Source organism: Galeopterus variegatus, unplaced genomic scaffold (genome assembly GCF_000696425.1).
Source record: "Galeopterus variegatus unplaced genomic scaffold, G_variegatus-3.0.2 Scaffold7481, whole genome shotgun sequence".
Taxonomy (NCBI): Eukaryota; Metazoa; Chordata; class Mammalia; order Dermoptera; family Cynocephalidae; genus Galeopterus; species Galeopterus variegatus.
In genome coordinates, this window is record NW_007733592.1 from 21,724 (window position 1) to 45,409 (window position 23,686).

Sequence of the window (23,686 nt, forward strand, 5' to 3'; positions counted from 1 at the left end):
GTGTGACTGTCTACTAACACCAAGGTCCAGGGTTCATCTGGCCAGACACCACCCTCTAAAAAATAAAAAATAAATAGAAACAATGGTGTTTAGTGAAAAAAAAATTATAAACAGGAAAGCTTATATCAATTATAGAACTTATCTTCTTTAAAAATGAGAGTAAACATTTTTCTAGGAGAAAACAATGCATGATTAAATGTAACCCTTTGGTATTTATTCTTCTAAAAACTAAGGACTTATAGAAATATTGAAAATGAAAATACTATTGAGTAAGCTAGAAACATTGTTTTTAAGTGTTACCACAATAACAACTACTAATAGGTATTTTATTTCTATCCAGTCTTTCCAAATAGCAAATTCTTACTTTAAGATTTAGTTCAGACAGAACACTAAGCTAATGAATGTCTTGGAAAGTCATATTAATCTTTGATTCATATTTTCATTCACTTTTATGTTTATTGTTTTTGTTTTGATTTTCTTTACTGATTCTTTAACCTCACCCTACCCTCTTGTTTTTGTCTTTGGTACTTTTTCGACTTTATTTTCATTTTCTAAAGGAAAGAAAGGGAAAACTTTCTTTGTACTATGTATGTCATCCTTTGCATGTTTTTAACAATATTTATATATCAAGTAACCCTATAATAAAGGGAAACAATATAAGTTAATAGACAGTTATTTTATTATTGTTATGTTTTATTTTAGACAGTTATTTTTAATGAGCATTATAGGACATGCGAATTTAGCCAAGTTTATTATAATTTCAGCTGGCTCTGTGACTCTCAAAAAGTCACTTTTATTATTTTTTTCTTATTTTTCTCCCAGGATGTGAGACTTACCTTGGCAGGAGCTTCACCTTCATAGTGAAATACAGCTAATATAGTATTATCATATTGTAAATATTTTTGCTTGAAAGGATACTACAGTGGCATGTAAATGAGTTCCTTTAAACATTTAGGGAACACCTACCTGGTGCTGGGATTACAGTCATGAATAATTCATAGTTCCTACCCCCAATGGTAGAATTTTTTTAGTGGGAAATAAACTAAATGTTAATTATTGTTAGAAGTATTAATGAAGCTCAAAGAATTAATAAGCCATCAATTTATTGTGTCTTCAACATTATTAATTCCACAGTATCTTCAACGTTATTCTCTTTGAGGAAAAGGAGAGTCATTTTAAGCTACAGGTTAGAATACTGAGTTCAGAGGTTACAAGGAACTCTAGATTATCAGCAGTTCTTTGAAATGTATGTTTTCTACAGATATTTAAAAATAAGTATACACATGGAGGTGCACTTCACTTTAAAATTGTGTGTGTATGTGTGTGTGTGTGTGGCACATAAATTTAGTCTCAATTTTTGTCATGTAGGAATACCAGATACTCCCTTCAGTAAGGACAGAAATGGTCATGTGAAGCGACCTATGAATGCGTTTATGGTTTGGGCAAGGATCCACCGACCAGCACTAGCCAAAGCTAACCCAGCAGCCAACAATGCAGAAATCAGTGTCCAGCTTGGGTTAGAGTGGAACAAACTTAGTGAAGAACAAAAGAAACCCTATTATGATGAAGCACAGAAGATTAAAGAAAAGCACAGAGAGGAATTTCCTGGTAATCAAATGAAATGAACAAAGCCTCTTTCTAATTTCTTTTAAATTAATTATTTAGGTAAAGAATAGGTTAGGTTGAGATTGAAAGACAAAAATGTGTATTTTTTCTAATCTCATATGTACTATAAAGAGAACAATGGCTAATATTATAGTAATGATTGCATTGGTACTGGGCATAAGTTTCCTTAAACGGAACCGATTAGGAGTATATCTGGTCTCATATTTACCAATGTACTATAAAGAGAACAATGGCTAATATTATAGTAATGATTGCATTGATACTGGGCATAAGTTTCCTTAAACGGAACCGATTAGGAGTATATCTGGTCTCATATTTACCAACTTGTACAAACCAGGGGACATACAGTTTTACTGTGGTGTTGATTAAATGTATAGATATAAATTTAATGAAGATAAATCTCGAGTCCTAGGCTATATTAGAAGTGTTAAAATAAGAGCACCAGAAAAAAATTTGCAGTAACACACTTAAAGATAATGAGAATGCAGGAATTAATACCATGCTCCATTTTAATATTATATGGTTATCAAAACATAGTTCTGCCTTCTAACTGATAGGTTTATCCCCATCGTGATATAGTTTGTAATGAGTCTGCTTCCTCCCCAGCAGTGAGGTCATTGAGATTATGCTTGGGAAAATGCACAGTGTATGTCCAACATGAGTCTGCATGGTGGGAAAATAATTATTTTTTTCTGAAATATGAACAGAAATATTGTAGGAGCGAAGATTAGAGGCAGCAACTACAGGGAACCAGTGATTCTTTTTAGTTATACCGTGGCTGCAATTGCTATAACTCCACTCTTCTGACTTTGGAAGGAAATTGAGTTGTTTGTGGATTTGGAGGTTGCCGAGTCTAGGAGAGTGACTCTTCCTGAACTAAGCATAAAAATAGTGACTGGTCATTAGTGACTATTGCATTGTAAGATACATACAATGGTACCTTACAGAAAGTGAGGTAACAGGAGGAGATGAATAATGTTTTACTAGAGGCATTGTTCTATAGGAGAGGAAAGGCTTTGGAATTTGAGCTTAGTGGCTCTGATGTTAGTTCTACTACAGATTCGATATATGTAATTGGATATAAAACATTTGACCTTCCTCTTCCTTTCAACTATGAGTTACAACATTGGCCACTAGTTAGGAGCAATATAGCTATGTATGTTAAAATGCACAGTGGAAGTGACATTCACAGAAATAATATCACAGACCTGGAGAAGATACTTTAGACAACTTATTTTTTAAAAAACTGAAGTTTTTAATATGAAAAGAACTATTTAAAGGCTAAATAGGGTCTATACATTTATATTAAAAATAGTTTATCTTCTTCTATAGGTTGGGTTTATCAGCCTCGTCCAGGGAAGCGAAAACGCTTCCCTCTAAGTGTTTCCAATGTATTTTCTGGTACCACACAGAATATCATCTCTACAAATCCTACAACAATTTATCCTTATCGCTCACCTACCTACTCTGTGGTAATTCCCAGCTTACAGAACACCATCACTCATCCGGTTGGTGAGTTGGTTTTATTATACTTCACAATTTTTTTAATAGCTGTGTAATAATTTTACCTCTTAAGTTGAACTTTTGTTTCTGTTAGATTTAAGAATTTAGAACAATGATATTAAGGGAAAAAATCAAGAGAGGGAAAGTGAGAATATTAAATAGGAGAAGGAAAATTTTCAGCAGACATCAAAGCATTTGGTTTGCCAGAGTAGCAAATAATCCGTGTAAAACCTCTGACCTTTTAAGCAAATCAGTATGAGCCCATAGATAATGCAGGAAATGACTAAGGTAATTCAATAGGAAATAGGAGTGTCTTTTTACTATCAGCATATAAGAATGCCTTGCTAATGGAATATGAGGCATCCTGTCCTGGAACTTAGTAATTATACTGATCCGTTAAAACCATTCTTTTGCTGCTCTAGAAAAGTAATGGAAGTAGTCTGTTTTCCACCAAATATTTGTTTGGTTTATTATATTGTCTCTCCTTGAATTTCTCCTCTATTATCAGTCCTTTACAACATTCCTGTCTGTTGACTTTAAGAAACCAAAATTGAGAAACTAATACCTTAATAACTTGTTATAGTGTTATCCATCATTAGTTTGTTCTTCCAGAACCTGTTTTAACCATCTCTTAGGGACAGATTTACAAATTCTCTATTTGCTATCATTTGTCTTAAAACTACTGCTTTCCAGTTTCTACCTACTCAGATCCTTCTGGCAGTAAAACCATCCCTATGAGCTGAGAGGTTTAGATATCCTGGAAATTCACTTATTAGAATCTTATACATTTTAAATGTTTATTTTATGTATCATTTTAGCAATCAATAGCAATAAAGTCACATTACAGGTGTCTAGGCTCAAGAGAAAGATGCAGAAACCTCGGGCCGGCCTGGTGGCGCACTGGAGAGAGCCCCGCTTGGGAGTGTGGTGGCGCTCCCGCTGAGGGTTCGGATCCCATGTGGAGACCGGTTCCACTCACTGGCTGAGCGCGGTGCGGGCGCAACACCAAGGGTTGCGATCCCGTTGCCGGTCCCTGGTACCAGCGCGACACCGAGGGTTGCGATCCCGTTACCAGTCAGTAAAAAAAGACAAAAAGGAAAAAAAAAAAAAAGAAAAAAGATGCAGAAACCTGATCCTATAACCCTGTTCTCTCCCAGCACCGTCAGGCACTCTCACCCTTCACTGTTTGTTAGTATCTATATTTCAACCTAGGCTTAATTATGCCTTTGTTCACTTACCTTAGTGTTCTGCTATGTTGTTTGTGATTTCTGTTTTCAAAATACATGTTTCTTCTTTTTATCCCTTTTCCCAACATCTCATTTTGTTCTGCTTCTATCCACTGTTACATGCTGTATGTTTTCTCTTCCCAGGAACAGACTTATCATGTACTTATTTGAAGCAGGTGACATTTTATACAAAATATTAATTTTATGCCATTATGAACAAAGATATGGGGTGGCTGGAAATTAAAAGATTTTCTTCTAATGTTGGTAGGCTTCTTGCATCCATGACATTGTATTTAAGTATAATAGGCAGGATTATAGGTAGCATTTCAGAGCCATATACAACAATAACCAAATGTAAGACAAGATAATTTTGATTTTTTGTTTCCTATTCGTTTTTACAGTATCCCATATTTCTGGTGATATCTAGTGTCAGCAAAGATTCCTTTCTTGGATCTCAAATGATAAATAGAGAAAATTATCTCATAATCATAATTTGGAAATTATTTTCCCACATATATACCTTAATAAGTGGTGAGATTTATCTGCTACTGTGGCTGCCCAATTATACAACTTTGAAATATATTCTTTTAGTTTGTTCTCATCAGCTTGGCATTATGTTACTTAGAGGAGTTAGTATCATTTGCAAATTTGGAAATTTTTTACCATATATTTCATGTTCTAAATCATTTTTAAAGCTGTTAAGAGCAAATTATAGCACAAATCTCTTGGTGTATTATAGTTTTCAGCAGCAGATGCTGATTTTTATACCTTCCTTTTTTTTTTTTTCCTTTTTGTCTTTTTTTACTGACTGGTAACGGGATCGCAATGCTCGGTGTCGCGCCCGTACCGGGGACTGGCAATGGGATCGCAACCCTCGGTGTTGCGCCCGCACCGCGTTCAGCCAGTGAGCGGGAACCGGTCTCCACATGGGATCCGAACCCTCAGCGGGAGCGCCACCGCGCTCCCAATCGGCGCACTCTCCAGTGCGCCACTGGGCCAGCCCTATACCTTCCTTTTTTATTGTTTCTTTCAAGTAATTTTATATTCTAAATATAAAGTCATGGTAATTTTGTTTTCAAAAGTGTTTGCTTTATTCCCATGAAAGAAAGATATCAAGGTAGTGAAGTATGCCTTTTCTCTTACACAAGCAATTTGCTCTCTTTTTTCTAGCAAGCTTTGTGCATTAATATGATACTATATAGATTTCACCACCTTTTCAAGTGTAGAAAATAGGCTACCAAACTAGAGTTCTCTAGGTCATCATTTCCAATAGCTGGAAGTTATGGTGACTTTCCAAGAATGCTCTGGCAGAGGCCATTTGTACCTACTTTATCTAATATTTTCTCAGTTCTATCTTTAAGTTTACAAGTCTTAGGTGAATGCCACCTGAGATCTATTTATATCCATTTTGTCAATTTGGCTTAAAGCATTCTTTGAACTTGTCATTATACTGTAGTTGATCTAATATTTTTTAACTAACTAATATGAAAATTAATTGGTGTTCAGAAATCTTAAGGTCATCTTTAGTAGGAAGGAGTTTGTTGAGTCTCACTGTTCTTTTTTCAGTCATCTTTTATATTGTATTGACTAAATAATTCCATGCATTCTCTTTTTTCTGTAAACGTATTTAGAGTCAATTAGTATTGACTTTGAGGTCTCTCACCTGTGGCTTCTTCAGTTTTTCCTTTGGACTGCCTAATTTTTATTTGCATCTGACTTGGGCTTATTTGTTTTACACACTTGGACAAGATTTTGTTGGGTTTTCTTTGATTTGGCTAGTTAGCTGTAGCAACTTTCTGATTATTAGGCACATTTTTTCCTTCTGTGATTTCAGCATTATTGTGTAAGATAACCTTCATTTTCTTCTATTTTCGTTATTCCTATCAGCCTTTTCCCCCTAGCCAATATCTATTGTTTTGATCCTTAAGGCTTTATTAGTTATTTACCAAGCCATCTTCAGATTTTCATTTCCTATTAAATCTATTTTTTTAACATTACTTTTTAAAAATTATTTATTTTTGTTTGTTTTATCCTTACACAATGTAAACATTTTTTGTGGTTCTTTAACAATTTCTCGCTCTCTTCCTCTTCCCTTTTCCTATCTCTGGTGGCCTGAGTTCCATTCTCTTCTTCTGAAAGTTCAAAGATCTATTGTGATTGTTGTTTCTTTCTTTCTTTTTTTTTTTTTTCTAGCTCTCACTTATGAGTGAGGACATGGTATTTCTCTTTCTGTACCTGGCTTATTTCACTTCACATAATTTTCTCTAAGTTCATTCATGTTGCTGCAAATGGCAGAATTTCATCCCTTTTTATGGCAGAGTAGTATTCCATTGTCCATGTATACCACATTTTCCTTATCCAGTTGTCCATCAGTGGACATTTAGGTTGGTTCCAACTCTTAATTATTGTAAGTAGAGCTACAATAAACATGGGAGTGCAGGTATCCCTTTGACATGATGATTTCCATTCCTTTGGGTATATACTTAGCAGCTGATTGCTGGATTGTATGGCAGTTCTATCTGTGGTTGTTTGAGGAATCTCCATACTGTTTTCTGTAATAGCTGCACTAATTTACAGTCCCACCAACAATGTAGGAGGGTTTCCCTTTCTCCACATCTTCACCAACATTTGTTATTCTCTGTCTTTTTGATACTGGCCAGTCTAACTGATGTGAGATTTATACCTCAATAACATGCTATAGCTTTGTAGTATATAATTTGAAGTCAGGTAGTGTCATGTCTCTGGCTTTACTTTTTTTGCTCAGGATTGCTTTTGCTATTCAGGGTCTTTTGTTGTTCCATATGAATATTAGGATTGCTTTTTCTATTTCTGTGAAGAATGTCATTGCTATCTTGATGAGATTACATTGAATCTGTAGATTGCTTTGAGTAGTATAGACATTTTCACAATGTTAATTTTTCCAATTCAAGAGCATGAAATGTCTTTCCATCTTTTTGTGTCCTCTTTAATTTCTTTCAGTTGCGATTTATAATTCTCACTGTAGAGATCTTTCACTTCCTTGGTTAAATTGATTCCTAGGTATTTTATTTTTTTGGTGACTATTGTAAGTGGGCTTGCTTTCTTGATTTCTTTTTCTGCTAGTTCATTATTGAGGTGTAAAAATGCTACTGATTTTTGCATGTTGACTTTGTATCCTGCAATTTTAATGAAACCATTTATCAACCCTAATAATTTTTTGGTGGAGTCTTTAGGTTTTTCTATATATAGGATCGTGTCATCTTCATACAAGGACAGTTTGACTTCATCTTTTCCAGTCTGGATGCCATTCATTTCTTTTCTTTTTTTTTTTTTTTCTAATTATAAAAAAATTATTTTTTACTTTTGGCCACAAAACAAGTCTTAATACATTTAAAAAGACCAAGATCATAGAAAATATGTTCTCTGACAACAATAACAGAAGGAAATTTAGAAAATTCACAAATGTGTGGAAATTAAACAACACTCTCCTAAATAGACTATGGGTAAAAAGAAACATCACAGAGAAATTAGAGAATATTTTGAGATAAAAATCAAAGTGCAACATATCAAAATTTATCAGATGCAGGGCTCATGCAGTGCTTAGAGGCAAATTTATACTTGTAAACACCTACATTAAAATGCTACATTCTGGGGCCGGCCCGGTGGCTCACTCGGGAGAGTGCGGTGCTGATAACACCAAGGCCACGGGTTCGGATCCCATATATAGGGATGGCCGGTTCGCTCACTGGCTGAGCGTGGTGCTGACAACACCAAGTCAAGGGTTATGATCCCCTTACCGGTCATCTTTTTAAAAAATAAATAAAAAAAATAAAAAAAATAAAATGCTACATTCTGGGGTCTGGCCCCTGGCTCACTTGGGAGAGTGTGGTGCTGATAACACCACAGCCATGGGTTTGGATCCCTGTATAGGGATGTCTGGTTAGCTCACTTGGGAGAGTGTGGTGCTGACAACACCAAGTCAAGGGGTAAGATCCCCTTACCGGTCATCTTTAAAAAAAAAATAAAATAAAATAAAAAAGAAAATGCTACATGCTTTTTTTTAAAAGATGACCGGTAAGGGGATCTCAACCCTTGGCTTGGTGTTGTCAGCACCACGCTCAGCCAGTGAGCGAACCGGCCATCCCTATATATGGGATCCTACCCGTGGCCTTGGTGTTATCAGCACGGCACTCTACCGAGTGAGCCAAGGCCAGCCCTAACATGCTTTTTTAAGATACTAATCTCTTTGTAAATTTCCTCCATATCCTGGATTTTTTTTTCTTGTTTCATTGTGTTGTCTGAGTCTTCACCTATCTCAGTGAGTTTCCTTAAGATTTTGCTCAGAATTGCTTTTCAGTCATTTCAAGGATTTCCTGCTCAGTAGGGTCTGATATTTGAGAATTACTGTATTCTTTTGGTGGTGTCATTTTTTCTTGGGTTTTCTCATTTCTAATATCTCTACGTTGATATCTGGTCATCTGGTAGATCAGTTGGTTCTTCTATTATTGTAGAGAGGGCTTTGAAGAAAAAGAAGTCCTCTTCTTTTTTCAGTCTCCACTGTTGACTCCTTGTGTTGGTGTAGTTGAATGTCTGGCAGGCCACCTGCATAGTAGCTGTGGCTACTCCTGTGGCATATGCCTTCTGTGGCAGCTGTGGCTGTGGAAGTGGCTGTGCTGAGCAACTCATGTGGAAGTGATGTTTTCGGTGTGCTCCTGGGGATGCTGCCCTCAGCTCCTGCCTAAGGACCCTGGGATCGCTGTGTTTCTTGCCTGCATCCAGGCAGAGGGGGCTGCCCTCAGCTACTGCCTAAGGACCCTGGGCATGCTCTGTTTCTTGCCTTGGATGCCATTTATTTCTTTCTCTTGCCTGATTGCTCTGGCTAGTATTCCCAATACTGTATTAAATAGGAGTGGTGAGAGTGGGTGTATTAGTCCATTTTGTGTTGCTATAACAGTAATACCTGAAACTTGGTAATTTATAAAGAACAGAGATTTATTCGGCTTACAATTCTGGGACAGCTGCATCTGGCACAGGTCTCAGGCTGCTTCTACTCATGGCAGAAAGCGGCAGGCACAAGCAGATCACATGGCAAGAGGAAGCAAGAGAGAGAGAGGAGGTGCCAGGGTCTTTTAAACAACAAGCTCTCACAGGAACTCATAGAGTGAGAACTCACTCATTAATCCCCCTCCCCCAGGGCAAGCATTAATCCATTCATGAGGGATCCACCCCCATGACCCAATCAGTTTCCAACACTGCTATTTTGGAGATCAAATTTCCACATGAGTTTTGGTGGGGACAACACATCCAAACTCTATCAGTGGGCATCCTTGCCTTGTTCCTGTTCTTAAAGGAAAACCTTTCAGAATAATATTGGCAGTGGGTTTTTCATATATAGCTTTTATTGTGTAGAGATATTTTCCTTCTATACCTAATTTGCTAAGTGTCTTTATCATGAAGGGATGTTGAAGTTTGTCCAATGCTCGTTCTGCATCTGTATTAGTCTGTTTTTGATGCTTATAACAAAGTACACTGAACTGGGTGATTTATAAAGAAAATGAAATTTATTGCTTACGGTTTCTGAGGTTGAGAAGTCCAAAGTCCACGTGGTCATGGCAATAGTGACCCAGGGGTTTCACATTACAAGATAGTGGAAGCAGAGCAAAACAGACAGACTCTCCTCTTCTTTTAAGTCCTCAGAACCACACCCCTGACCACCATTTTTAGTTCATTCACTACTGCATGGTCCTACAATCCAATCACCTCTTCAAGGCTCCACCTTTCAATTACTGTAATAGCATTTCCCACCCTCTTAGCAATCACAGTGGAGGCTAAGTTTCTAATACATAAAAACCTGGGGGACACAATTAAAGCTTCAAGGAGTTTTGTGGAGGACATAAGTCAATCCACTACAGCATTTATTGAGATAATCCTATGGATTTTGTCCTTGATTTTGTTGATGTGGTATATTACATTTATTGACTTGCTCATGTTGAACTATCCTTGCATCCCTGGGATGAATCCCAGTTGATCATGGCGTATAATTTTTTTGACGTGTTGTTGTATTCTTATTGCTAATATTTTGTTGAGGATTTTCACATCTATGTTCATCAGAGATATTGGCCTGTAGTTTTCTTTTTTTGTTGGATCTTTGGTTTTGTTATCAGGGTGGTACTGTCTCATAAGATGAGTTTGGGAGAATGGCCTCTGTTTCAATTTTTTGGAATAGTTTGAAGAGAATTGATATTAATTCCTCTTTAAAGGTTTGGTAGAATTCAGCAGTAGAGCCATCTGGTCCAGGGCTTTTCCTTGTTATTGGTCTGTTCAGGTTTTCTATATCTTCTTGGTTCAGTTTTGGTAGTTTGTATGTATCCAAAAATGTATCTGTGTCCTCCAGGTTTTCAAATTTGTTGGTGCATAGTTGTTCATAATAGTCTCTAATGCTTCTTTATATTTCTGTGGGATTGGTTTTAATGTCTCCTTTTTCATTTCTCATTTTTGTTATTTGGGTCTTCTTTTTCTAGTTAGCCTAGCTAATGGCTTGTCTATTTTGTTTATCTTCTCAAAAAAAACCTTTTTGTTTCGTTGATCTTTTGTATCTTTTGGGGGGTTCCTATTTCATTTAGTTCTGCTCTGATCTTTATTATTTATTTCCATCTACTGATTTGGGATTGGATTGTTCTTGTTTTTCTAGTTTTTTGAGGTGTAGCATTAGGTTATTTGTTTGAAATATTTCTATTCTTTTGATGTAAGTGTTTTGCAATAAAATTCCCTCTTAGTAGTGCTTTTGCAGTATCCCACTGGTTTTGGTATGATGTGTCTTTATTTTCATTAGTTTCAAGAAGTTTTTGATTTCCTGTTTAATTTCTTCTTGTACTCATAGGTCATTTAGGAGCATGTTGGTTAATGTCCATGTATTTATATAGTTTTCAGAGTTTCACTTGTCATTGATTTGTAGTTATAATCCACTGTGGTCTGAAAAGATACTTGAAATGATTTCAGTTTTTTAAATTTGTTGAGACTTGATTTGTGACCTAATGTATTGTCTATCCTGGAGAATGTTCCATGTGCTAATGAGAAGAATGTATATTCTGTAGTTGTTGGATGAAATATTGTATAGATATCTGCCAGGTTCAGTTGGTCTAAAGTATAGTTTAAATCCTGTATTTCTCTGTTGATTTGTTGCCTAGATGATCTGTCCAGTGCTGAGAGAGGGGTGTTTGGTTTTGGTCCCCTGCTATTATCATATTGGGATCTACCTCTTTCTTTAGACCTAATAGTATTTGCTTTAGATATATGGATGCTGTGGTGCTGGGTGTGTAGATATTGATGATTATTATATCTTCTTGTTGGATAGATGCCTTTATCATTATATAATGGAATCCTTTGTCTCTTTTTTATGGTTTTTGGTTTTTAAGTCTGTTTTATGTATTATAAGAATAGCTACTCCTGCTCATTTTTAGTTTCCATCTGCATAGTATACCTTTTTCTATCCCTTCACTTTTAGTCTGTGTGTGTCTTTACAGGTGAGGTGAGTCTCTTGAAGACAGTGTATAGTTGGGTCTAGCTTTTTAATTCATTCAGTCAGTCTGTGTCTTTTGAGTAGGGAGTTTAATCCATTTATATTTAGGGTCGTTATTACTCACTCTTGGCATTTTATTGATTTTTGTTTGGATTTTTTTTCGGATGTTTTAAATATCTTCTGTTCCTTTCTTCACTTTTATTGTTTGTCTTTGATGTTTGTTAGTTTTTTGCAGTAGTAAAATTTAGTTTCTTTCTCTTTCTCATCTGCATTTTTGTTCTATTCAAGTGAGTTTTGTTCTTTCTTGTGCATTCATGGTACTGGTTATTGTTTTTCAGATTACAGATGCAGGACTACCTGTAAGATTTCTTGCAGGGCTGGTCATGTGGTGGCAAACTCCTGCAGTTTTTGTTTGCCTGGAAAATACACTATTTCTCTCTCATTTCTGAAGGATAGCATTTTTGGGTTTTGTATGCTTGGCTGGTAGTTTTTTTCTTTTGGTGTTTTCAATATATCATCCCATTTTCTTCTGGCCTTTAGAGTTTCTGTTGAGAAGTCTGCTGTTAGTCTGATGAGGGCTCCCTGATAGGTGGCTTGACACATTTCTGTTGCTACTTTTAGAATTCTCTCTTTGTCTGGGAGCTTTGCCAGTTTGACTATAATGTGTCCCGGAGAGGATCTTTTTGTATTGAATCTTTTTAGGGATCTTTGAGCCTCCTGGATCTAAAGGTCCATGTCTCTCCCTGTACCTGGAAAGTTTTCCATTATTATTTCATTGAATAGGTTTTCAGTGCTTTTTCCTTTCTCTTCCCTTTCTGGAACACCCATGATTAGAATGTTTGTGCATTTAAGGTGGTCTGCTGACTCTCTTAGATTTTGTTAATTTTTTAAAAATCCTTTTTTTTTTTTGGTCCACCTGGGTTATTTTGAGAAGACTATCTTCGAGACCAGAAATTCTTTCTTCTGCTTCTTCTAGCCTGCTGCTTAAGCTATTTGTTGTGTTTTTTATTTCATTGAGTGAATCTTTCAAGAAATTCTTTCTTCTGCTTGTTCTAGATTGCTGCTTAAGCTCTCAGTTATGTTTTTTGTTGTTGTTGAATGACTCTTTCAGACCCATGAGTTCTGTTAAAAAACATTCTTTTTAAAGGTATTACTCTCTTTGTAAATTTCTTCCTTTGTATCCTGGATTTTTTTTTTTTTTCCTCACTTCATTATGTTGTCTGAGCCGTCTCATATCTCAGTGAGTTTCCTTAAGATTGTTACTTGGAATTCCTTGTCGGTAATTTCAAGGGTTTCCTGTTGTATAGGGTCTGGTATTTGAGAATTACTGTGTTCTTTGGCTGGTGTCATATTTTCTTGGATTTTCATATTTCTAGTATCTCTACATTGATGTCTGGTTGTCTGGTAGAGCAATTGCTTCTTCTGTTACTTTGGGGTGGGCTTTGAGGAGAGAGACTTTCTCTTTTTTATTCTGGTCTCTGCTGGTGACTCTCCTTATGTCAATGCAGTAGAGTGACTGGAAGGCTTGCACAGTGGATGTGATTGCTACTGTGGCAGAGAACTACTTTTGTGGTGGCAGCAGCTGTGGTGGTAGCTGTGATGGGCCACCCATGTGGAAGTGGTGTTTTCAGTGTGCTTCTCCCTTCTCACAGGCAGTGGGGGGTGCCCATAGCTCCTACCTAAGACCCTGTGTGTGCTCCTGCCTTCTGCCAATCTGTGGGTCTGCCCACAGCTCCTGCCTAGGACTCCATGCATGCTCCTGCCTTTTGCCCAGCAGTGAGGTCTGCCCATGGCTCCTGTCTAGGACCCCATGCATGCTCCTGCCTTCTGCTGGACAGTGGGGGCTGCCCACAGCTCCTGCCTATGCTCCTGGGAATCCATAGAAATGTTCCTGAAAGCAGCCTAGGTTCTGGAGTACTCCAGGAAAATGGACTTTGCTCCCCCTGTACTGTCCACAAAAGCAAGATGCTTCTCTTTTTAGAAGGTAGTAATGCTACCTGGTGATGAGCCAAGCTCCAAATGTCCCTAGCCAATATCTGTATTTCAAAAATTGAATATCCCCTGGGGGGATTTTTTGTCTTTTCTTGTTAGTAAGGATCTTAAATTTAAATATGTTGTGATTAGTACTGCATCATATTTCACACATCAAATTCGTGGTTTTTCCAGTAATCTTTCTCCATTATTTGGCTCTTGATCTAGCTTATTTCATTATCTTGTGTATTCTACTAAACCTGTTTGTTCTAATAAGCAATCATTTGTCCTGTATCAGATCATTCCAGAACATTTTTGTCCCATTAAGATATTCACTCGTTCTATTTGAAATCTGGCTGTATAATTTGGTATTCTCCCTCATTTCATTCTATCTCAGATGTCTTCTGTGTAAATTCCAGTGCCACATTTGCATAATTGCCTACCTGCCTCCTCTACTACCTACAGTTTATTAAGAACCTATTATGGGTCAAACTCTGTGCTGGGGACAAAATGTAAAGATGTTTTTACAGTCTCTGCTGTGAGAGTTCATAACGTAGTTGTAGAAAAGGATAGATACAAAAACAATTTTACTGTTTCTTTGATAGAATCTATAATACCTTTCTTGTCTGGTATTATTTTTATGTATAATGTGTTGTGTTTAATCTGTCTCTTAACATTTAATGCCATATCCCAAGCTCTTCTTCTGTTCCTAGTTTCTATCATGCTTATTGAACGATAGTCCAGAATTCTCTTTAGATATCTTTTATCAAATGTCTTTGATGCAAGCTACACCAACATTCTCATTTTATATTTGTATTCAAACTCATTTAATGGCTTTTGGAACTTTTGTAGAAGCTATACTTATTGTAGCCTGGGTTTTAAATGTCATTTTGTACATATATAAATTTTCTGGTTAGATTATCTTATTCTCTACATTTTATTTCTCAAGCCTGAAATTGTTTTTCTTTATTACATCTTAACTTAGTTGATATCTTTCACTCTTCTGAATTCATGTATTTCCTCTAAATTTTTACTTTAAAAATTGTTTAAGGGGCCGGCCCGGTGGCGCACTGCTACAGTGCGCCGCTTGGGAGCGCGGTGGCGCTCCCGCCGAGGGTTCGGATCCCACATACAGACCGGTTCCTGCTCACTGGCTGAGCGAGGGGCGGGAGCAATACCGAGGGTTGCGATCCCGTTGCCGGTCCCGGTCCGGTACGGGTGCGACACTGAGGGTTGCGATCCGTTGCCGGACATGAAAAAAGACAAAAAGGAAAAAAAAATTGTTTAATACTATCTAAATTTTTGGTAATAGACATGTACCATTTTAGTTTTACCTACCTCCTCTTGCTTAAAACAAAACAAAACAAAAAACTTCCATCATTCTGACACTGTTATAACCCCCAAAAAGCTGGTGTTTTTTCCCCAGCCTTAAGGTCTGTTCCAGCAAAGTGTTATTATATCCATAAGAAACTCAAATCTGGCTCAAAAATTCCTTGAAAAAATAATGTATGTCTTTATTGTAAGTTTTCTTGCGCAGATAGGGAAGGAAGAATCACGTTTCAACACATAGTAAGTCTTCTTGGGCTCTTCATTACCTTTGTCACTCCCCAGATCCTTGCTTTTCTTAGCAGTTGCCTGTTCTTCCCAGTTCTCAATTTCCTATCTGTTTCTCTGTCTCTTACTCTTGCTCTCTTTTCTTTCTCTCTCTCCCCAGCCACATGCTTGTCCTCATTTCCTTATTACCTTCATAAAGCTTTTTATTATAGAAAAATTTGGTCTGTTCACAGTTTTTGCCATTTTGTACTCCTTCACTGTTTATCCCTGTCACACAACAAAAGCCTGGTTATACCCTTCATCCATTCAGCACATGTGATGGATTTTTCCTCTTTGGGAGTGGTTAGTGGAAGATATGCAGGAATTGTTTAAAGCTTTTTTTTCTTTTGTTCTTGTCATACTATATTATATACCTAAAATTCTGCTCTTTACATCCTGTAATGATTAGATAATGCTAGCTGCTTTAACAAGCTCTAAAATTTAATGGTTTAAACACAATTAAAGCTTTCTTTTTTACCCTTATAAAGTTTATAGGGTGCTTCTGATTGATAGATGGCTCTCTTCCAAAAGATTATTCACGGACCCAGACTACTTCTACCCTATAGCTCTGTCATCTTTAATATGTGGCATCCAAGACCACTATACTGGTGTGCATAAATTGACAGAAGGGAAAAGAACATGGAGGACCATATTAGAGTCCTCTATGGGCCAGTCCCAGAAGTGGTGCACATAACTTCGGCTTATATTCCATTGGGTAGCCCTTAGCCATGTTGCCATTCCTAACTGCAAGGGAGGCTGGGAAATGTAATCTAACTGTGAAGAGAAAACAGTGACTGGCTAGTTTCTACCATACCTTATCTACAGTTTGATTCATTAGAGCTCTGCCTTTTTCACAAGTCTTTCCTATTCACTGACAGTTTATCAGAGACAACTGGATATTGCAGATTTTAACCTCCTACTTAGCAACCTGAATTTTGACATTTAGGACATCTTTATTATACTTCTGTGTAACTCTCTATGTATCTAATTTTTGACCTTGGACCAAAACAGTGCCTTGCATATGTTAGTTGCTTAATGAATACTTGTTGAATTAAATGAATGCGTGATTATCACCCTGTGCCTCACTGCCACTTCCTTTTATAGGAATATCTTTGGTAGAAAAGAACATTTGGTAAAAGATGTGTCCCTTCCTTCTTCAGTAATTGAAACTTTATCAATGATTCTGTACAGGTCTTTTAATTTATTTTTCTTTTGCGTAGAATGACCATACTTCTTTGCTGAAGACTAAGAGCTTCTTGTACTGGGTATAGGAAAAAGAAATCTGCATCAGAGGCAGATTTTTGGAGCAAATGTCTTGAGTACAGTGATAATTCACTTAATAAAATTTTGAGAGATTTTAGAAGTCCGCCCAGCTTCATAGTTGTTTAGAGAAGTTTCAGATCTCTTTACACCAGATCAGTGGTAGAAATACTATCAGCTATAGTTTATTCTTTCATCTGTTTATACCTCTTTTAACTATTTTTTATTAACTAGGTTCTGTGTTAGATACTGGGGATGTGAACATGAATAAAATAGTTCCTGCTCTCAAGCAAGGAACTATTAACAAATAATTGCAAAGATTTAAACCATTTCATAATAAACCATAGATTTACAAGCATTGGAGGCAACAAAGAGAAGGGAAATTATTTTGTGCTTGATAAATCAGGAAAAGCCTGAATAGGGAGTGCCTGTACCTCACAGATGGGAGGGCTAGTTCATGTAAGGTCCTCAGTTGAGAATCAAGACAGGTTCACTTATACCGTAGTCCTATAGTTCACTGGGTCAGAGTCCATCTTGAAACAGATGGATATGTCTCTTAATTCCCTACTTCCAGGGTTTTGTTTTGTTTTTTCCTTTTTTTTGTCTTTTTTCGTGACCGGCAACAGATCGCAACCCTCAGTGTCGCGCCCGTACTGGACCGGGACCGGCAACGGGATCGCAACCCTTGGTGTTGCGCCGCACCTCGCTCAGCCAGTGAGCGGCCGGTCTGGATGTGGGATCCGAACCCCCTCGGCGGGAGCTCCGCCGCACTCCCAAGCTGCGCACTGTAGCAGTGCGCCACCTGGCCGGCCCCCCTACTTCCAGGTTTAAGAGGGCATTATCTAGATAGAAGGAATGAGAGGGAGATACTACCTGGATAAGGCTGAAAGATCCACATTTTCTTTCATTCTCTGACAGAGACATTTCTAAGCACAGAGTCTGTTCATGGATTGCATGTTATTTATTAACAGACACCTAATTCACTGAAATAAACGAGATCATGACTCTATTGCTATCGTTTCTATCTGTATTTCTTTAGGACAGTTTGGTTTAATTTAGGTTATGTCATTTGAATAACTCAGCAACTCAATCAGGAGTACTGTCTTCAGGAACAGAAAGATAAAGCACATAATTGTTTCACCTACCTTTAAAAATTCTGCCATATCCATTATGCCTACTGCAGTAGTATTCCTTTCATTGCTTTCATAAATAGTTGATCTGTGGCAAGTCCTAGTCTCACTTGGAAATTTCCTTCTGTATTCACATTGAATGCAATAGAGTGTAACACTTTTATTAATTGTTCAAGTTATTTTCAACTAAAAATTAAATGACATTTATAATTTAGTTTGATATAACGAAGTATACAAAATAAAAGAATAATGACCCATACTGCTGCTCTGAAATCCCTATTAATATTAAAAAATAAAATTAATATATTTAGATAAATAGAAAATTCAGATAGTACCAATAGGTATAAAATGAAAGTAACCCACTGCCCTGTCCTCTCTCTTCAGATGATAGCTCCTTAAAGGTAACTACTGTCCATAGTTTCATATTATTTCTCTTAGAAATATTTATATAAGCATACCAGCATTTGTGTGTATTCATTCTTTCACTTTATCTATCAGTAATTTTATTCATTTCTTTATTCATCCACAAAATATTTGTTGAAGGCCTATTCTGTGTCAGCCAGCATTTTATGCCCTGGGGATACAGTAGTGAACAAAACAGAAAAGTTCTCTCTTCTCATGGCACTAGAGTCTAGATGGAAAAGAGACAAAAAATGTAAATAAATAAAACAAGATGATTTCATTTAGTTCAACATGTTATAAAGGAAATAGAGTGGCTTGATATAATGATGCTATTAGGTAAGGTGGTCGGTGAAGGCTTCTGCTTGTACAGTTTATTAAATTTTACCAAAAAAAGAAAATCATGGAGTGACTCAATTAATGCTTGACTTATGCTATATTTATTTTAAAGGTGAAGCCCCATCTGCCATTCAGCTGCCCACACCTACGGTCCAGCGCCCAAGCCCCATCACACTTTTCCAGCCCAACGTCTCCAGTACTACCCAGGTGGCAATCCCAGGTCCAAGTCTGCCCCTCCACCCAGCACTCCCATCCCAGCGCTTTGCTGGGCCTTCCCAAACGGACACTCATCAGCTGCATTCTGGAGCCAGTCACTCTGTGAAGAGACCCACTCCAGTCTCTCTGGAGAGCACCAACAGGATTCCAACTAGTGCAAGTACTGCCCATGCCAGATTTGTAACCTCGACCATCCAACCTCCCAAGGAATATCCCAGCATTTCCACTTGTCCAAGAAGTGCTTCAATCCCCCAGGCTCCTCCCATTCCACATTCACATGTCTACCAGCCCCCTCCTCTTGGCCATCCAGCCACACTGTTTGGGACACCACCGCGATTCTCTTTTCATCACCCTTACTTCCTACCTGGACCTCACTACTTCCCATCAAGGTAAATGAACAACTTTTTTCCTTTCACCTAAAAAATACAGTTAATGAATTTTTATCTCTGAAGGCATCTCTTTTTTACTGAAAAGGGGACTTCCTCAATTCTGCTTGGAATCTAATGTAGAGGCTGAATAGGAGCAAAGCAATTAACAAAAATAGATGAAGGGGGCCAGATGAGGACTGGTGGAGTTAGAGAGAGTGCATCTAATGTGGCAGCTGCTACTCAGCCCTAGTCCACTCTTGCTATATGAGAATATTGGCTACGGTGTTGTCAGATATAATTCTTCATGAGAAACACGTATCAGGGACCTTAAGATCATTTAGTCAGAACCCCGATTGTATAGAGCTGTGTTTCTCAAACTTTAATGTGTATATAAATTATGTGGTATCTTGTTAAAATGCAGATTCTGATTCATTAGGTCCAGGGTATGTATAGTAGTATCCGGTATTGTCATATAATATGCCTGATATTTTGTATTTCTAACAAGCTCCCAAGTGATGCCAATTCTGCTTATTTGTGACCACATTTTGAATAGCAAGGGTATAGAGGAGGATACTTGGTCTAAAAGGTTAACTGACTAGTCCAAAGTTATACTTCCTCTCAGTGCCCTTTTTACCAAACCAGAAAATTTTCCATGTATATTATCAATAAAAGAATTGATTTTCGTAAGGAAGTATCTAGGGAAAACAAATTTTTCATTTTTCATTTTGGAGGATAGAACTGAACTTCCTTACAAGTGACAGAGCACTATTAGCTTCTATTTTTCAATTGCTGTTAAATGTATAGACAGAGATGGTTACTATCGAGATTGGAGGGCTAAGTGTCTGACACCAATCTTCTATTATTACTTACCTAGAAAGTAAAACTATTCCCCACTTGGACATACCCACTCCTCAAAGGAAACAACTTTTGAGGTATATATTATGTTGCTTCAATTCATAATGAGATTGCTTGCTTTTGTGTCCTTAGCTCAGAACTGCAAGAAAGTGAAAACTAGGGGATTAGGTCAGGAGAAAAAGAGATTTTACTATCTGGGGTTTGTTTTGTTTTATGTAGGCTCTTTTTATCTTTAGCAGCTTGTAGAAGTCTTTTAGTTCAAGGGATCAAACCTCAAGAGACTTCTAAGGCCAGGGGTTGATAAACTCTTCTCACTGCTATCTAGCAGGATCTAGGATTTTATAAGAATTTTGGAGAATTTTACAAAATGTTTCCTAGATATAAGATGAGTGTTAAGGGCATAGGTGAAATTTAATAAATGAGTAGATTTGGGAACACTTGGCCTTAGTTAGAATCTTGAGGTCTATAACTAAAATTGCAGAAATTTTATCTGTTACATAATCCATTTCATGATATAGGAAAGGCTGGGACGGTATTCACTCACAGGAAAGGAGAAAAAAAGTCAGCTAGAATGTATCCCATGATCTCACTCTAGCTGTTATTGTTTATTTGTTAATTTGTTTGTTATACTTATCTTCTTTTTAGCATTTTGAGAGCTAACCATTTTTGTATGTAATTCTCTGTGACTTGGGTATAATGCTCCCCTATGTTTTTGTTGTTGTTGTTGTTTTTAAAGATGACTGGTAAGGGGATCTCAACCCTTGCTTGGTGCTGTCAGCACCATGCTCTCCCAAGTGAGCCAACTGGCCATCCCTATATAGGATCCAAACCCGTGGCCTTGGTGTTATCAGCACCACACTCTCCCGAGTGAGCCACGGACTGGCCCTCCCCTATGTTTTCAGATAAATGAATTGATCAGATGTTAAAGAGCTTTGTCAGAGTTACACAGTGGCAGAGCCAGTAGTCCAAGTTAGGTTTGTCTGTCTGATATTGAATTCCGTATTTGCTTTTTTTGACTACATCAGTAGGACTTCTCAGTGTAACAGCTCCTCTTGACTGACAGCTGTTTGTTGCTAGCAGAGAATTATATGGGAAATATGTACTTTTGAATGGAAAACTCATGTAGTCAAGTGGACTTTTGGGCAGGTAATGTTTCCTTATATATTAAATGGATTAAATCACAAGAAATCTATCTTCCTTACTCATGTCAAGGCTTATAGGATTTCGCTGTTAATGTAGCAATCATCAAATACTTTAAAGAACATTTTAAAAGGAAGCTCTTGGAGGTAAGTTCTTAGAAGACAGAAACTGTACCTTTTTCTTTACTACTGTTATTGCTACTTAATAATGCTTTTGGAAGAACCAAATGAAGTGAATAAGTATTATACTGAATTTTATTTCATTTAAGAATGTCAAAGTAGTATGTCAACTATAAACATTAAGCTACATGTAGTTTTCCCAAACAGAAGATCAGCCTTATAAATTGTAATAATTTCCACTTACCTTTCTGACTTCTACATGTATGCATCTGATGATAATTTTCCCAAGGAAATGGATAATCTAATTATTTGTGCTTGTATAGATAGTATATTTCAGGGAAATCTTGCCTGGCTAAATGACGAAATTGATTCTCTCTCAGTTTTTCTCCTTTCCCAACTGGTAATGGAACTGTCTATAAAGAATATTTCTTCCCTAACCTAATTCATCTATGTGTAGATTATAACAACAATTATTGTAATGATTATATATTACTATATATTATATGTGATTTTAGTAATATATACTGAAGTGTTTGGCCAAAATATATGATTATATATTGTATATTATAATAATTATGTGTTACTACATCGTATATAATATATAATAATATATAAGTATAAATAGTCCCCAAACATAATTATGTATAACTATAGTAATATATATAATATATAGTAATATATAATCATTATAATATTATTGTATATTATATTACTATATACATCTATAATAATAATTATTATTCAACCATTTTAATACCATAATTATAATAGACATTTGAGATATATAAATATTTTTACTTGTATATATATATATAATTTATTAATGTAGATGTTATCAGCACCATGCTCTACCAGTTGATCTAACCAGCCAGCCCTAAATAAAATAAATATAATAAATATATAAAATAAATTAATAAATTATATATAGATATACAAGTAAAAATATTTATATATCTCAAATGTCTATTATAATTATGGTATTAAAATGGTTGAATAATAATTATTATTCAACCATTTTAATACCATAATTATAATAGACATTTGAGATATATAAATTAATAAATTATATATATATATATAATTTATTAATTTATTTTATATATTTATTATATTTATTTTATTTAGGGCTGGCTGGTTAGATCAACTGGTAGAGCATGGTGCTGATAACATCAAGGTCCAGGGTTCGATCCCTATACCAGCCAGCTGCCAAAAAAAAAAAATAGAAAAAACCAAACCTGTTATCTTATTAAGTTTTTTTTTTTTGTTTTTTTTTTTTGCCAAACAGTTCATTTTGTCCTGTGTATCTAGAATACATATCAAGTAGGTTAACAGTTTAATCAAGTTATCATTTTATAAAGCAAATGGACACTCAGAAGTGCTGATCCCTGTCTTTGAGGGCTGCCATCTTCTTCCACTTTCAAATCTTAACCATCTTTATACTGTGTTTATTAAACATTTTCTTTCTGTGTACTATATTATCCTCAGATTTTTTTCCCCCACGCCCTACTCTTCCTTCTTGCAGTATATTTTTACTTTCACATTCAAGGGAGATATGTAGGATCCTCATTCCGTTGAACACTGAGTTAAAAAATGTGTTTAAAATCTATTGCAATTAGGGATATAGAAAGGATATGAATGACAAATGAGGATTTATGAACTTGAAATATGTAGAAAATATATTCAGATGTTTATGGTAGGGAATGTATGTCTAAAGAATTCCTGGGTTTGTAGGAATAAATAGCATCTTAATTACAACATTTTAGGCAAACAGATCAGAGGTTAAGAGCAATTCTTCTTAACCTTTTCTTGGGCACAGACCCATTTAAGAATTTGATTGATGTTATGGACTCTTCCCTCAATAATGCATATCTGTGTACATACACAAACTTTTGCCTAAACATTTATGGGGGAGGGAAAACTATAGTCCCAAAACGTAATAGACATAGTTAAAAATACCTTGGTGATATAACTACCTAGAAATGTTGAATTTAAATATGAATAATTTAACACCTAGCTGAACTCACCAAAAAGGAAAATAAATCCCATGTACCAAAATGACCAACAAGCTGTAAAGTAGTTACGATGGTCCTGGAAATAGTTTTCTGATTCAGAAATAGTCCCAGTGGTTATAAACTTGGGTTTTAATGCTTCTATAAGGAGAAGAGATGAGGTCTTAACATTGCTCAAGGTGGAAATTGAAACAAACCTCTCCATAAAGGCAAGACCCTGGAAGTGCTTTTCAACCTCGATAAAAGGAATATAAAATTTTTTATCACTGATCCACATAAAGTACAAAGAGATACTTATTTTTACATAGGGCTGCATGTGATTAACATTTGAAATCAAAACCCCAAGGTGCATTGCACACCAGTTCAGAATCTGAAATCACTGTCCACTTGATGCCTTCATTTCTAAACTGAGAATTAACGTACAAACTGGTCCT

At 36.3% G+C, this 23,686-nt stretch overlaps 1 protein-coding gene across 1 annotated transcript in view; it reads left to right on the forward strand.

The window, feature by feature from the left end:
* The window catches only part of SOX30 (SRY (sex determining region Y)-box 30), a 54,297-nt gene that overhangs the window by 2,332 nt on the left and 28,279 nt on the right, over positions 1 to 23,686 (forward strand). Inside the window, exons 3-5 of the mRNA XM_008591995.1 lie at positions 1,369 to 1,608; positions 2,959 to 3,138; positions 18,658 to 19,150. Of these exons, the coding sequence (XP_008590217.1) occupies positions 1,369 to 1,608; positions 2,959 to 3,138; positions 18,658 to 19,150 (913 nt within the window). The remainder of the gene's footprint in view (positions 1 to 1,368; positions 1,609 to 2,958; positions 3,139 to 18,657; positions 19,151 to 23,686) is intronic.